This window comes from Mytilus galloprovincialis, chromosome 6, assembly GCF_965363235.1.
Source record: "Mytilus galloprovincialis chromosome 6, xbMytGall1.hap1.1, whole genome shotgun sequence".
Lineage (NCBI taxonomy): Eukaryota > Metazoa > Mollusca > Bivalvia > Mytilida > Mytilidae > Mytilus > Mytilus galloprovincialis.
In genome coordinates, this window is record NC_134843.1 from 26,275,191 (window position 1) to 26,293,198 (window position 18,008).

Below are 18,008 nucleotides of genomic sequence, written 5' to 3' on the forward strand. Positions count from 1 at the left end.
TTTGTAAATCGAATTGTTTAATATATTTCAGGACCTATTAAAGTCGATTTTATGGTACGGTATTTTGTCATTGTTGAAAGCGGTACGGTTACCTATAACTTCTTACATCAGTTACACTTAAACTTTAATGGATAGTTGTCTTAATTGAAATCATACAACACTTCCTATTTTCATATTTTCATAGGATGTGAATATCATAACACAATGCTGTAGCTACAAAATTTGATACTTTCTATCAAAGTTGTTTATTTATTGAGATAACATTTTTATGTGTTGCACAAATAATAGATAACTTAAATTTCATATCATGTTTGATTTCAATTTAATCTAAGTTGTGTTATTGTTATTTTATCAAAATTATCAGTACTTGCTTCACTGTAATATAAGTCTGAGCCATTTTATTGAATTTTATCATGATCTTGTGTTATTTAGTGGATTTAATTTCAATTAAAGATTAATATTGTATTCAACTCGTTTCTTCTAAATTGCTGCAAAAAAGTTCAGCATTATAACAATTGACGCAAGTAATGACCGTTAGGAGCATTATGAAATCGTTAACGAACAATTTTGATATCCGAAAAGACTGTCGGTCCCATTATTACACTAAAAAAGAGAAAGAAAGATCTCAAAGAATTTCACAAAATAAGCATGAAACAGACTACCTTGATACCCAAATCGATTACACTGGAAATTATTTTAAAACCTCAAGAAAGTTACTATAAATAGAATTTCAACAATGAATGTAATAGGTAAGACATGTAGACACATCGTATATAATGTTAATCAATGTGATGTAAAGTGAAATTGGTTCTTGTGGTACACAACTGGATTTATCTAAAGCCTTTGATAATATACCACACTAACGCATGCTCTTGAAAATAGCACATTATGGGGTGAACAACATTGAGTTAGATAAAGAACTTCCTGAGCAGCATATCTCAGTTAGTTGTCCTTTAATGACATACATCTACTCCTTTAGATGTTCTATCTGAATACAAGGAACAGCCTTACGTCTTCTCTTATTCCTGACACATATTAATGACATGCCAGATTGTACATCTTCAGATGTTAGATTGTTTGCGGATGATATCCTGGAATACATCGAAATAAGAAATCATGACGATGCAGCAAATCTCACTGCCTTGAAATAATGGTAATACAAGTGGCAGATGTATTTTCATTCATATAAAATCGCTGTCATGAGGATCTCTAACAGGCGTCACGCCCTGCAATCAACTTACACCTTGCACAGACACCAACTAGACGGTGTTAATAGTGAAAAATACATACGAGATATCATTAGTCAAGATCTTCATTGGAATAAACACATAAATATCACAACCAGAAAAGTAACCAGCACTTCATTTTTCTCCGCAGACACCTTTGCCGTTTTAAGAAATCTGTTTAAACACAGCCGATTGTGCCTTGTTCAGGCCATCGATCGCTGTCGCAGTGTGTGCCCCATTAAACCATGACATGGAACGGATACGGCACAAAGCAGCACGATTTATATACAACAAGTACACTGACACTTCCCGGGGCTGTGTCACTGGACTATTATACCAACTCCTGTGATATCCTACATCAAAGACGAATGAACCAGCGTCTTGTTCTTTTTGCTCCAAGATCCCGAGCACACAAGTGGAGATACAATCAGCTATATACTACACACATTAGGACAACAGAACAAGTTGTGGCCATAGAATAGACGGATTAGAATAACCAAGGATGTTTCCACCATGATTTTTCCATCGGAATGTCTGGTCGATTCTTAAATAAATTTTCCTCGAAAATCACATCAAAGTTTAATAGCACCAAATCAAAATACCACCAGACTGGTAAAATGCAAACAAGGTAGGACAAGCTGAATCAGATGAAAAAGGCTTGAGTCACCAGACCGATACACAGCACAAACACAACTATCATAATTGATATGTTGTTTCCAACGTATTGTGTTTATTGGTTCATTATTGCTGTGTTTTTAAATTCAGTTAAGTTGGGGGATATACTACTTTGTGTATTTGCTCATGTTAATTGTAAAGTTTCCAATTTCCATTATATATAACGCAACGCCTTTGGCGAATGCTTCGTTGTCTAGAATTTAGACTTCGACTGCACAACGCTTCATGTTTAGAGAGATGGTAATAGGTTATCATATAAAGGGAAGCAAGTCATTTCGTACCTTGACATTGCGTACCTCTGCCATTTCGTACCCAAATTCTCCATTTCGTACCTAACATTTACTATTTCGTACCCACGAGTATATCCATTTCGTACCCTATGGGACAAATGCATCTACCATTTCGTACCCCCATTGACTTAATACATGTAAAATATTTCAAATCATATTTTTGTAAAGTTTTTCATGATTTTTATAATTTTAAAAATATAAGAGAATAATACATGCATCTAGATATAAAATGTTATAAAGAAGGATGATTGGTTTGATTGAGCAGTTATTGGAAACCTTAGTAGTTATAATCCCACTTTGTTTGTTTGCAGGATTGGTCCTTAATCAATTGTTAAACACTAGAAATATGAGGTTTATTAACCAACAAAGAAATAATTATCACAGCTGTTTTTATAGTTATTAACAATATCAGGTACGAAATAGTATACATACATACCTTCCATTAGGTACGAAATGGTAAACATACAAACCCTCCAGGAAGAACGAAATGACAAACATATAAATCTTCCATGAGGTACGAATTGGTATACACATAAATCTTCCATGCGGTACGAAATTGTATACATATTTGAATCTTCCATGAGGAACGAAATTGTATACATATATCAATCTTCCATGAGGTAAGAAATAGCACATCAATGAAAGAAATATAAATCTTCCGTGGGGTACGAGATGACATGTATGCATATCTTCCATGAGGTACAGAGTGGCGTACATGTTAATATTCCATGAGGTACGAAACGGTTAAGGTATGAAATGCTCAGGGTACGATATGTTTTTGCCAGGGTACAAAATGGGGGGTACGAAATGGTTAGGGTACGAAATGACTATAATTCATATAAAGAGATGGTATATTTATTTGATGACAAAGCATTAATATAAAGAAAAATAATGTATCTCTTTTATTAAGGAATGTAACAAAATTTCGATTATACACTATAACTAAATTCTTAAATTGATGAAAAGTGACATCTCAATGGTTGTTTACTTACTGTAAAGTCAATCACCGACTTGTATTTGAGTTTCATTTATATACTTAAGATGATGTATCAGTATCACATGCCGATCAAAGGATCAGCTATCTCTATATCATGTCGATTGTTAATTGAATTGGATCCAGTCCAGATATGTTGACACTTTAAACTAGTATATGTGTTGTGTACATACATGCCATCATACAGGTTATTACTTGTACAAATATAATTGTACAAGTAATTACCTGTTCATTTTTTGGCAGAAAAAGATAATAACTTGTACAACTCACTTTTTAAGTTATATATTGTTTTTTTCTTATTTCAAAAACCTCTTCTCTCTGGGTTTGTTAGTTCAATTTTTTTGGTGGCATTTTGTCGTGTTTTGTTATTTAAATTGTGTTTGTTCGTCTTTTCTTATTATCAAGCGTTTAGTAGTATTGATTTTGAAATGTTAGACGTTTACAGAAGAATGAAGGACGCAAATTAATATCATCCGTTAATATGGCACTTTGTGCAAATTTAGCTTACCCTTCAACCATTTATTATCAAACATACATCATTACAAAAAGTCGCATACATAATATCATATATTGGAAATAAAAGTCAAGCCTAATAGATTATAAATAACCTATGTGTTTGCATAAGACAATGAAGCATGGTATCTTGAATTACACGATAAGTTCAATTATGGTCTAGCAGCATTGATTGTATAAGCAATGATGGTGTCCATCAGATTCCGTTTGGTAAGCCACATCAACTGCGCTTTTTGACTTTAAAGTTAGCAATACAGTGAATTTGGTTAAGCGGTTAATGCATGATCCACTTATATTCTCCATTTAGACATGACTGATAGTCAACAAGGTCTACTTGACAACGGAAATTAAAGTCGATGTGATAGGACGAACATCTAATTTAGTGGTTCAGAGCGACTTTTTTCAAAATTCACTGTTAACACATCTGAATAAAATGTCTAAATATTTCTCTGCTGATTTTTTCAAATTGTTTTTTTTTTTTTTCAACTCCTTATAAGTTTTGTGGGTGCCCCCACGACCGACTCCAGAATGTGCAGTTATAATCAATGGGTAAAGTTCTTCTACTGTACAATAATACATTTTTCAATTCCTGCTACACTCAAAACATCATACTGCCTTAAGAAATATCTTTGAAAAGCAGTCTTTTTGGAACTTGATTTTTTGCTTCTTTTACATTACCAATAGCCTCTCTGTATCTTTCACGTGTAAATATTGAATTATCAGAAGATTTATTGTCATCACACTATTTGATTTTTGTATCGTGAAATTTCTTTTCTACACGGTTTTCCATCCCTACACTTTAGTTTTGACCACTGAACTGAACAGTTTTGCTCATTTTTTTTTATATGTAAACTGTACTCACATATTGAGAATTTATACCTTTAGGCTTAGTAATGAATTATTTGTTAAAAGGGAAACAATTTGTTTTTAACTTGAAATAGGCCAAGGTAAAATGATGATTTGTACAAGTTATTATCTTTTTCTCAGTAAAACTTGTACTAGTAATTACTTATACAATTGTATGGCATCATACAAGTAATTACTTATACAATTGTATGGCGTCATACAAGTAATTACTTATACAATTGTATGGCATCATACAAGTAATTACTTGTATATATTTTTTGTACAGGTAATACAGGTAATAACCTGTACAAAATAATAACATGTACACGACATATGCATTGTTGAATTATTGTAACTTTTAATTCTGATATGCATTTTAGAAATTTCGACTCGGTAAACGTTCACTTGAATTGGCACTCACCATTTTGAAAACAAATGATGCAAAAACTAATCTATCCTTGACTTTCCAAAAAGATTTGAGAAAAGGTGAATTATGGTATGCACTATCGAAAAATGTTTTAAGATTCGAATGTTTTGTGTAAAAACGGAAACATTTGTATTTCTAATGCTTTTCCAGATGTGATATGTTCATCCGATTATTGGTAATTTAAAGTATTCCTTAACACGTTTAAAAAAAAAATTCTTATTGTTGAGGGCCGTACGTGTTTTTTTTATAATTGCTTACAACATTTTTATTTGAAAGTTGGGTATATGTGTCTTATTGGCAATCATTTCACCTATTCCTATGTTTATATTATGATAAATAATAAAATTGAAAACAAATAACTTTAAATATGATAAAAAATGGAACTGTCGTAAATGACTTATTATATCACCCAGTTTTTAGCTTTTTATTTCATTGATTAAATCTTAAATGAATTTCCAGGTCACTAGTCTAATATTAATGTGGACCTTCGACAATACACTTTATACACCCACTAAAAAATTTCATTCCTCTTTAATGAGTAGTTGCTTAGGAGTCTGCCTCAACGAAAATACCTTTCTTTTGAACTGCAATAGGGGCTAATATAATGATATTCATTAACTAAGAACAAAATTTTAATTAATTCTTCACAATCAAGCAACAGTAAATTCTGCAATGTCAAAGGTCGAGAGCACTTTGCTTTATAATCATATCGTGAATACATGTATGATTTAATAAAGAGGAATTAAAGTCGTATGAAATTCACAAAATGATGCATTTGTTTTTTTATCTCTAAATGGCTAGTTTTAGTTATAAAACATATGCACCCATACTTTTGCCTCAAGAAAATTCTATTATTTGTCCAAACAAAAACAATTCGCCGATGAATTTTCGTATGCAGTGAACTCTGCGTGACTTTTCTCGTATTGAAAATTATACAATATGGATGCGTAACAAACATGACAAATGATAAAAAAAAAAGTGCAGAGACGACTAAGTTCATGATATATACATGATTATACCGTTGGTTTTCCCGTTTGAATGGTTTTACTATAGTAATTTCGGTGCCCTTTATAGCTTGTTGTTCGGTGTGAGCTAATGCTCCGTGTTGAAGGCCGTACATTGACCTATAATGGTTTACTTTTATAAATTGTTATTTTGATGGAGAGTTGTCTCATTGGCACTCACACCAAATCCTCTATATCTATTTGGTTCAAGAGTTGGATAAACATTATTTTTGATCAGTCACTCGTTTCATATGACTTTAATTTTTGATTTTTTCGAAAAACTAAGGATTTTCTTATCCCAGGCATAGATAACCTTAGCTGTATTTGGCACAACCTTTTGGAATTTTGGATCCTCAGTGCTCTTCAACTAAGTACTTGTTTGGCTTTATAAATATTTTGATTTGAGCGTCACTGATGAGTCTTATATAGACGAAACGCGCGTCTGGCGTACTAAATTATAATCCTGGTACCTTTGATAAATATTTACACCACTGGGTCGATGCCACTGCTTGTGGACGTTTCATCCCGAGGGTCTCCGAATAGATTAAAAACTTAATTTACACAACTAGTTACGTAATAAGATACATTTGGATCAATCCGTCATGGTACAGATTTGACATGGAATTATTACTTGAAAAGGTCGCACATGTTGCATGAAACCTTCTTACATAAGTTCTTCCTATGGTCAAACATAGATTGTTTGGTTAAATATCTCGTTAATGCTATTAACCATCTAATAAACCAAAGACCATAGAGGATTGATTTTAGAAGTGTACGTATTATGTTTATTGACGAAGACCTACACCAAAATAAGTTAAAGTGATCTTGACCTTCTGTCAGATTTTCATAAAGAATTAATAAATTTAATAATAAGCGAAATGTTTGTTTGCCGTTTACGACATTTCGATTTCATTTAGAATATTTTATTTCCATTTTTCAGTTGATCCTAATTTTGATCAAGGTAATGTATGCAACAAAATAGTTAACATAGATGTTTCGTTAGTAAAACATGCAAAAGGGATCAATTCTTTCATACGTTTGCCATGCACTTTTATGAACAAGTTTAAATAGTATAACAGGTAATTAAAGATTATGAATATTAATAAGTTAGACGCACACACATTTCTTGATTGATGATCTTAAAGCATTCGGTAATTAAATTTAAATAATTATTTAAAAAACATGAATAATTGGACTTTGTGATTTGCCACTATTTACATGATTTATATCTATAAACATGATAAAGGTAAATATTGCAGTGCGCAATTTTTCTTCCTTGTTGATATGGTTTATGTGATGAGTGTCAAAAATATACATGTTGTAATTGTGCTCTATTTACTCATAGGTGAGTTATATGAAATTGATTTTAGTTAAAATGTTTGCTAAAACCAAATATATAAATCCCCATGAGTTGGACTTGAAGTTCAAGCTTGAATTAAGGCTTCAGTCATTCAGTCGCCTATTTGAATTCTTTAAGCTTATTTTTTAGTCTAAGTCATTATAGGAGATAAAAAAAAACAGAAATTTTGAAATACATTTGATTTTAGGACAAATTAAACCTACAATCTATTTTGTAAATTTTTCGGATATATGATGAATGGCAACGATATATCATTTCACGATGAACAGGTAGTTTTCATAAATATCACATTCATATTTTATAAGTCGTGTATGGTTAGTTGAAAAACAAACGCCTTATTCTGTATGTGCTTGTCCAAAGTCAGGAGTCTGTAATTTAGTGGTTGTCTTCTGTTCCTATATGTCACATTTATTTTTCGTTTATTGTTTTGTATATAAATCAGGCCATTAATTCGTTTCGTTTGAATTGATATACATTGTCATTTCGGGGCATTCTAAAGCTTGCTGTTTGGTATGGGTTTTGCTCATCGATAACGATTGTATGGTGATCTTAAGTTGCAAACCATTGGAGTATCTGATGGAGATTTTTGTCATTGGTAATCATACCACATCTTCTAATTATAATATTTTATTGTAGGTATAGAAACTATAAGTGTTCAGATACAGGCAACACCTTCAGAAGGAATTCTTGGACAGACAAGTTTACAATTGAGATGTTCTTATGCACCTGTGGCAGGAGAATATGTAACCGCTTTAGATCTTCAGGCGAAACTAAATGGACAGTTTAAAAATATAGCCACATTTTACACGCCATCAGTTCCATTAAATGCAACCTTAACAACTGATGGAAAATATTTGTCAAACAGAGTGACACTAACCAACCCAACAACATATTTGACAGACTCAGCTTTAATGCAGTTTTCTCAGATAGCCTGTGAAGATGAGACGGAGTACATGTGTCAAGTATCATATGCAGGTTCAGGTGGAAGTATAATTGCAAATTCTGGTGTTGCAAATATCATTGTTAAAGGTAGATGTAAATAGTAAAAAAAGTATCATCACTAAAAGTCTGCCAATTTAAAAAACAAATTGCCGTTTATCAGATTGTTGTTATACTGATTTATGGTTTAAACATATAAAACAATGCCAACTAAAGATTGGAGGAGTATACAGACTAAGACGTTTTTAATCAAGTGATAAGAACAGACAATTTTTATATGTGTATTAACAAATTGCAATGAGTATTGATTATGGAAGTACAATGTATACAAAATGTAAATTAACAAAATAACCGAACTCCGAGGATAATCAAAACAGAAAGTTCGCAATCTTTCAATATTCCTATCTGGATCTGTAAGACAATCTTTATTTTTTTTAAAAACTGGTATAATTATTCCTGCTGTCCAAGTTTCAGTTATAACACCTGCATCTAAAAGCACATTAAGTAACTAGGTGTTTGTACATTACTGACTATAATAAATTGTCGACATAATATTATATATCATAATGTGCAATTTAAATAAGAACGATACAATATTTTTATTAATCATTTCATAGGGTCAGAAAAAAGAAAAACTGATATGATAGCTGTTGGGCAGCACTGAACATACGCAACATGAAATGGCAACTACATTTTCCTCCGCACAAGGAATTAATATAATTCCAAAAAAAGATTCAATTACGTTTTTTTCGTTTTGTCTTTTTTGAAAGGGAATTCCATGCGTGTGCTGAACTACAAATTGAAATATCGTATTTGGTTCGTTTAATACCTACATATTATGAACCAAATCTAAACTTAATTAATATGTCGTTTCCACAGCATAGTTAAAACTTGTAACTCGTTATGTCAGAGAGAAAGAAAGAGAAACGGAAACAAATAATCATAATGTTACAAGAAACAAAACAAGTATTCTTATTCTTTCTTAATTTTATTCAAAGTCTTTACTTGCTACATTTTACATTTTCAGTTGGTTATTTATTTGTAACACAAAATCAAAGAACAGAAAAAAACATTTGCACTTCTCCTTTGATGTGATTTTTGAAGATTAAGGAACTAAAGTAAATTTTAGGGTACAATTCAAATAACTTGATACTTATAAAAAAAAGATGTGATATGATTGCCAATGAAACAACTCATTCATTAGTTCACTTATTATCATTTACAATACTTTAAATGCGAACAATTTAGAAACTAGATTATATAAACATAATATAGTTCTCACTAAAGTATTAACATATATATTACAGGTAATCCAGAACGACCGGACAGTGTACCATCGTATGTACCATCAGCTGGGATAGAAGAAGGCAATAATGTTGTCTTTATATGTACTGGTAATGTTGGTAAACCTCAAGGCAAGTTCAGATGGGTGAGATACAGACGTAACTCCAATGGTGTTATTATACAGGAAACACCATATGAAACAGAAACAACTACAGCTACTCTAATGTCAGGAACCTGTACATCCAATGGTACCAGTTCTCTGACACTGAAGATGGAACAACTAGATAATAATGATGTAGTTAGATGTCAGGTTGTTTATCAAGACGTACCACAAGAAAGTTTATACAAACAGACAGAGGGCATAAATGTTTATTGTAAGTAGAGGTTTAATAAGTTTTGATATATATTTATCATTCCATGGCATGTGTACAGTTCTAAGAATGAGGATTAATGAATAATAATCGAAAAGTTATGAGGAAGACTTGAAAATAAGTTACAATTGGTTAATTTTTTGGATCAACATTATGACACACATTGTTTCTAAATGTTTCAAGGGAATTAAAAAATCCCCAATGAAAACTATTTGCATGATGAGGATTATACCACCACTACAATATAAACGGTGCTTGAAACGATATAAGTGGAAACTCATGAGGAATTGTCTTTTGTAAGCTTAAACTTCAAATATCACTCACAGTATATAAAAATAGACATACATGTACAGCTGTGGAAAGCATTTATGAGAAAGCAAATCATAACTCAAGTATGTGTATATTATATCTGTATGTGCTATTTGATTAATGTTGATATTGAAAAAAAGCATTCTGTAAAGGGATATAAAAATGATTTAAGGATGTTCGCTTGTCATGTTTTGATTTTTTTTTTGGACATATTTTCGGAATCCTCTGGTTTTATCCATTTGAATGCCTTAACAATTTTTGCCCATTGACCCCCATTTTTCTTTTTATAAATATTTTACTTAAAAGTCTTATAAAATCTTTGTTATTTTTAATAGTTTTTGAGAACTTAAACTTGTCAATGGTAAAGCTATGAAAAATCAAGAGAGAACATTTACCCGCCAAAATTTCAATGGCTAATATCTCGAAAACAAGCACATTGACCTTAATATTTGTTTTGCTTTTTTGGTTCCTTTATTAATTCCATATCAATATATGCTAGTTTTATGAAATACTTGTCATTTTGAAACTGAGTAGCGAACCTCTTTAAGAAGGGATTGTTTTCAAAAAACATGGTGCAGGAAATTATAAATGGTTAATGGTAAATTTTCATGTATTGTTATGTTTTTCACTTTATCTTTTCTATAGATAGTGTTAGGAATGTACAAGTAACAAAGAATTCCATAAATCCAACATTTGCTGAAGGAGCAGGACCCCTAACTCTGACGTGTACATCAGATGGAAATCCTGCTGTAACAGATTATACTTGGCACAAAGAATCAAACACCAGTGTGTCCCTAGGGACTGGTTCCATATATGTCATCAGTAATGTTGTGGATAAGTACATATGTGTGGCATCAAACAGTTTTAATGGAAAGTCTTTCAAAATGAACAACGCGATTCTCATACAAATTGGTTAGTATTTACATCCATACACCAAACCAAACCCCAAACACACACACATACAGAATGGATAGAGAGAGAGAGAGAGAGAGAGAGAGAGATAATGAACACAATGGACACAAATTCAACATGAGCAAATTGTGTTTAAGATGTTTAAAACATCAAAGTGGATAAGTGCCCAGTTATACACATCAAAATGTTTGTATTATGTTTTCATCATTGATCTGCAAATATGCTTATGGCATGGACCTCCTTTATCTTTCCAGATTGATTGCACAATTTTTGATAAAATTTTCATGACAATTTCAATATTTCGCCTTCGTTATTCTATACCTGCTCTTGACCATAAACTCTTACAATGATTGTAGTTATAAAAGGCATTGTGATTAACTCCAGCTGAGGCCCACCATCGGGTGAAGGATTTTCTCGCTGCATTGAAGACCCATTGGTGGCATTCGGCTGTTATGTGCTCCGTGGTCGGGTTGTTTTCTATTTAACATCTTCCCCATTTTTGTTCTCAATTTTATTCTGATTTTTTTATTAATTCAAGAAATACTGAAATCAGTCGCACGGAAATAAATTGTAAACTCGGTCTGGCAAAGCGATACAAACCACCGGCATTTGTTATATCGGCAAGAAAGAAGGTGTTATCTGGTAATAGAAGTAACAAAGGTTCATCTATGGAAATCAAAGTGAACGAGGAGGAAGAGTCCCACCAGTTGACGTAAGAGACCACAACCCAAATAAACCTTCCCCGGTATTCGGAAGATACCATAATTCAAAACTGGTACCAGTAATGAACCTCCACTCTGGTTGATAAGCGAAAACCCATTTATAAAAAAAAAATCATGTGGTAACATAGGAAAATATTGTAGCCTATGGTCTAACGTGGAATTTCGCTGTTCCACATTTTACTCATACCTAAAATAACCGAAGGGGAAGTTTGTTCAATTTTGATTATTCTATTCCCTGCCGATGATTGTGTCTATCATTACATCAATGGAGAATATTGAAAATGCTGAAAGATACGATTTTACTTGTTTTGCACCTCTTTTTTGGTTAAAAATGAAGAATACATTTTTGAAACTTTAAAACCTTACTGTAATATTTAAGGCTGATCGAATGCACATTTTGAAGAACTTGAGCCAACATTCTCTGTTTTCGTTTGAGAAATGTAATTTATTTTAAAATACTTCCAACATTTCCTTTTGAACAGAGAATAAATTATTGATTGATTACCATATGTTTAATAAAAAAAAAAACTTTCTCATCCGGAGACATGGAGATTAAATGCATTCAATTCATCTTTTTTTTTTTTACTCATAAATGATTAACCGGTGCAGGGGGTCGTCTTAAACTTGCAGTAAGGTGAAAGTTGTTTCTCCGTGTTGAAGGCCTTATTTTACGTTGAGATGTTGAACAGCATAAAGGTTGTTCCTTTGCCTTTTTTAAGTGCATGAATTGATTCTGTGTCATGGATGGCTACTTATTCTCTTTTTATTTTATCAAAACAAGACATAGAATATTTGAAACCCAGAAGACGTACAATGCAAGAACTTTAATTGAGAGGATTATGAAAACACAACAGAGCAAAGACAACTATTCATTCTTCTCTAATTGTTGTGCTATTTTCACATTTCCTGACCGGTGTGAGAAAAACATTTCCCCTCACTAGTGAAAAATCTGTTCTCGGCAAATGATTAGTCGAAATATGATTATGACGTCAATATGTTTTGTTTTCTTCTGAATTTTCCTATTGTGACGTCATGAAAAAAGGCGACCATGCCTGATGACATCGCATATAAAGAACACAAGTTTCTGAAAATCTTTGAAAACGAAGTATAAAAATCATCAGAGAAACAGATTCCAACACTATAACTCGTGTATTACGATATTTCTCCACTCTCGGCAGTTAAATTTTAATTAATTAAAAAGCTCGGCAAGCCTCGCGCTTCAAATAATGAAATTCAACTGTCTCGAGTGGAGAAATATCGTTATACACTTGTTGCAGTGTAGGAATCTATATGTCCATGGGTATTTAAAGTTTATATTTGATGCTTCCTGGTGAAGAAAAATCCAGAGAGCACTTTGGACACACCAAATTACTAAAGTCTAAATTATGATCCATGTCTGTTTACATAAGGGCACTATTTGTTTACACTTATTTTAATATAAAACATATTGATGATGCGATTAAGTCTTAATGATTTCATACATGAATATAATTTTCTTAACAGACTTTACCACTACAACTTCCACGACAATGCCAACGACAAAGATGGAGACTACTTCTACTAACCATAAAACATCCAGCATTAAGATCGAAAAGGGTAAATCTCAGATATTTTATTATTAGAGAAGGATTCCATCTAATCACCTTTGATGTTGACCTATGTTTTAATAATGCATAAGACACTAGTATGTGGATATATACTAAGATGTCAAAAAAAAAATAAAAGACATACATGTAATGCAAGTTAAGAAAGTCAGAAAAGTATCCAATACATGCAAGACCAAATGCGTCCCCTTTTAATAAGCATAACATGCAATCCATGCAACATCTGTATATCATGAAAATGAGTGACTTAGCTTAAACATAACAACCCAATCGATCAAAATGTTTTACAAATGACGGTCTAGATGGAATGCAGTGCATTTTAAAATGCCAACACAAAACAGAAATAATTCCTGTTGATGCACACTAAAATAAATACTTTACATGTACAAGTGTGTGTTTCATAAGAATCATTATTTTTGATCGGCTGACAACAATCAAAAGTACATCTTATTTTCCAATGAAATACAAAATTCATGACAGCACGTGCTCCTCGTGAGAATTTCACAACAACACAGGAAAACAAATGAAAACAAATGACAAATTTTGACATAACTCGATCGAAATTTTATAGTTATATATATCAATGTTATTAAAAGAACTGAATGCTTCTTTCGTATAATTTTATATGGTGGTTATAGCGTTGATTGTGCGCACAATTTTCAGCGCTTCATACAAAATGTATTGCGATCAAAGCTTTTACACTCCAATTAAATTACAAAAAGGCGCATTCAGTTCGTAAATGTTTGATAGGAAAAATTACATTCTCTTCTGGGAAAGGACAGTTTAAAGCAAATGACTGTCATTGTAATAACCCTCTTTATGATAAATCTTATAGATTATAACAATTAAAGTCTTAAATAAATGTCTTTGTTAAAAAAAAATAAGTTGACTGATCAAAAGCAGTTGGTCTTCGTATTATTCATGACACACTTTCGCTTTAAACAGCTCAATTCATCCCAACTGTTTTTAGTTTAAATATTATTTATGGTACATGTATATCACTTATATATCTACTTATTTTTGTTTAGAAAGTTCAACAGTTGTAGATTCAATATTGATTGCTGTGGTGGCAGTACTTACTGTTTTGCAACTTGCAGAAATGACTGGTTTATATATTTTACATAAAAAAGGTATAATATAATATTTATAAAAAAAAAAGGGGAATAATATTAACGGAACTATCAAAAACCTTTTCCTGACGAAAAAGACAGACAGACAAAATCTTTTAAAACACTACCACGAATACAAATGATGGCGCAAAATGAACCAAAACACAACTGGAAGTAAACCTAGATGTATTATGTTGCTACACCGAAATGAAAAGTTCACAAAAGGAAAACTGAATTCATCTTTTTTATCTTTTGTTCTTTACTGACCCTCATCATTTATTTCCAAATTATAAGTCATGATGTGATGCAAAATAAACAATATTTGAGTGTTCATTTATTGCCAGTTCAATGGGATAAATCAATCAATATAGTCACACCAATATAAGAGTACAAGGGAAAAAGGCTGTGGGGTTGCCACAGAATGTCCATATGTTCAGCATTTGATAAGCTGGCTCTTGCATATTTTAAAGGCCATAAGTTAAACTCAAGATATATTTTAGTAAATTTGTGAAGTAATGTTTATTTGACGCTGTGATTAGCAATTCTTGTTTTGTCTACTTTTGTATCTTAGTGTTATAATGAGACATGAGTCCATTCACAAAAATACTTTGACTAAGATTTATCGTAGGAATACGGGATTGTTCATAACTTACGGGCAATCGAAAGTGTTTTTTTTTTTTTTTGTCAAACCGAATCCTGACATTTTAATCTAATTCAAACAATTGTCAATAACATCCCATTTTTCTTAAGTCAATTATCCTTTTTTACAATGCATTTTTTCAACAGTTCTAGTGATTCAGCATCAATGTAACCCATACATGTATATTAATAATATTTTCAATGTGGAATTTGAAGCAGCATAAAATAAAATTTGATTTTATTCCCATTTGATATAAAAAAAAAAATGTGGTATATGTTTTACGTTTGTTCGGTTGGTTGATATGAAGTCGAGCATGTGGTGTTTTGTTAATAATTGTTCTGCACAAGTTGGAATCTAACAGCATCAGTTGGATAAACTCATTTTCTAAAAAAAAAACAATAACAACCATTGAAACAGATAGACAAAGAACACATTTACACATAAATTCAGAAAGTTGCTTATGAAGATTGAAAATTAAAATTAACGTCATTTGTATCAAACTTTTTAAGGTTTGGAAAAAAAAGAGTTTAACAAAATAGTGTCAAAAACTATGCAGCTTAGTTTATTAGGACTAAAAAAGAAGATTAGTCGAATTATTCAATACACTGTAATATAACAATGATGATAACTGCACTTTGAATATTTCATGTCATGCTGTGAAATTAAGAATACTGACTTTAATGCAGGGATTGTACAATTCAAGATCGCAAAAAAAGAAACGTAAGTATAAATCTACAGAAACTTTTAATAGTTATAAGAAGATGTGGTATGCGTGCCAATGAGACAACTCTCTATGCAAGACACAGTTTGCAAAGTACTCCATTTTTATCCGTATTATACATCAACCAAACAATCTTAAAAAGTTATCAAATCAACTCTTTATACATTTTAATAAAAACAAGGAATGTCTAGATTTAACACAGTGGTGATATGAAAAATTCAATATGGTCGAGTATGCCATAAGCATGAAGGGCAAACTACATAATTCTTAAAAAAGTTTAACTTTTTAATCGGTAAAAATTTAACGTTTGTCGAATAATTTATGAAAAAGTAAGAGTGAAATATCAGTGAAATAAATTAATTGGATGGGAAACTCAATAAAGATACTAGATGTGTAGTTTGATACGCTAGACGTGATACAACTAACAAAAAGCTTTCGAATCAAAACAAGGTCAAATCAAATATCTAGTCGAAAAGAATTGACATCTGTTGGTCCGAAATTGTATTCCAAATACAACTAAGGAAGTCTATAATTCAGCTTCATGGATCGGAAACAGATTAATATATCTGTTCCGGATAACATGCTTATTGAAAATTCGGGTCAGTTTGTCGGTATATTGCAGATATAATGATACAATACAGCAATCAAAGATCGATGAGACAAAGAATGACAGACAAAACCATGGCATAAAACTATAATAGATCGTACGGTGGTCAATTAATGTGTGCATCCTGGACTTGCAGGGATAGAATTTTCTTATTGCAAGCACACGCCTGTATGTTCATAATGATGGCATTATCCGGATTTGACACAAAGCTCTTTACCTTTGTTACTAAATTTTGCATTCCAACTAGTCTGTGTCAATCTCCAATATGAGACAAAGCGCACTTCTGACGATCGAATTTAAAGACGAGTAGGTACATGTATCCTTTGTCAGCTTTTCTTTCAAATTTGATACATTAGTATTTATTGTTTGACCTATTATATATTATGTTTCACCTGAATATCGGGTTTTTAAGGGTCGTTAATGTAATTAAGAAAAAAATAATAAACTTTTTTACGTTTCATTTAAAATTGATTTTGACTTTATGGTAATGTGACGAATAAAGGTACTAGTATGCAAATATTCTCAAGTAAATATAAGCAGTAAACAGGACACAGTCAAATTATTGATAGCTATCCAATTAATGACAAATGCCATAAAATGATTTCTGTTGCATACGTATAGTGTCCTTTTGGTACTTGCATATACTTTATTCGGGCTTTGGTTTCCGTTGGGCGATTGCCTTATTGACACTTACATCACATTCGAGTTCACAAAAAAACTTACGACTAAGATTGATCGCAAATATACTGAATTGTTCATGACTTACGACCAGTCTAAATCGTTAGTTTTTTGTTTGTTTTATTTTGTTAAATCGACTCCAGATCATTATTGATACATCAATATGGATATGTATTTCGTTTTGTTTTGACTGCTTGGTTGTAATGATCATGCAATTCAATACCAATAATATCTTCTTTCTTTGAATGTAGATTATATATAATTATTTTGCTTGTAAGGATTTACTGGTATTAATTTAATAGCCTTAATTGTAAATATAAGGTGGAGCGGTAGGAGAAGCAATTGACATATTAATTTGTTAGTTTTGTGTTTTAGGGTTTATGCTGACGTCAAAAGTGATAATACACAGGTACACGTTTACAGTACAATGAACAGAGCTGACGATAGCGGCAACAGTAACTACTATAATGAAATTCACTGACGTTTTTACCTACCATCGAAATGGACGAAGATCTGTTTAACTGAAGTTGCTATTTGATGCCTGTTGTTTTGAGGAGTTAAACTACTTTTTTTTAATGATGTCATCATTTTAAACAACTTCACAAAAGTATACATTAAACTTATCCATATAAGTCAGTATGGTAAAAATGAGATTGATGAAATACAACCACGTTTTAAATACTGTTGACACCGTATCAAATATGTACAATAATCTCTAGATCGACCAATTGTAGAGGGTAAAACGCTTATACAATTTTCAAAATCAATACAACAAAA

The 18,008-nt window shown here is 31.7% G+C and overlaps 1 protein-coding gene across 1 annotated transcript; it reads left to right on the top strand.

Annotated features, from left to right (window-relative positions):
• Positions 1 to 7,226: 7,226 nt before the first annotated feature.
• LOC143079262 (uncharacterized) lies at positions 7,227 to 17,882 on the top strand. Its single transcript, XM_076254501.1, has 8 exons — positions 7,227 to 7,320; positions 7,972 to 8,364; positions 9,582 to 9,932; positions 10,884 to 11,150; positions 13,376 to 13,468; positions 14,505 to 14,606; positions 15,912 to 15,945; positions 17,607 to 17,882. The coding sequence occupies exons 1-8, from the start codon at positions 7,260 to 7,262 to the stop codon at positions 17,710 to 17,712; spliced, it is 1,407 nt and encodes a 468-aa protein (XP_076110616.1). The 5' UTR covers positions 7,227 to 7,259; the 3' UTR covers positions 17,713 to 17,882.
• Positions 17,883 to 18,008: the final 126 nt, after the last annotated feature.

What these genes read in the sequence shown, in the direction of transcription:
- LOC143079262 (XM_076254501.1), top strand. Translation starts at nt 7,260, where the DNA reads ATGGTTTATGTGATGAGTGTCAAAAATATACATGTTGTAATTGTGCTC. An exon ending in TGCAAATATCATTGTTAAAG is followed by an intron (nt 8,365 to 9,581) that starts GTAGATGTAAAT and finishes TATATATTACAG; the next exon opens with GTAATCCAGAACGACCGGAC. An exon ending in AAGATCGCAAAAAAAGAAAC is followed by an intron (nt 15,946 to 17,606) that starts GTAAGTATAAAT and finishes TTTGTGTTTTAG; the next exon opens with GGTTTATGCTGACGTCAAAA.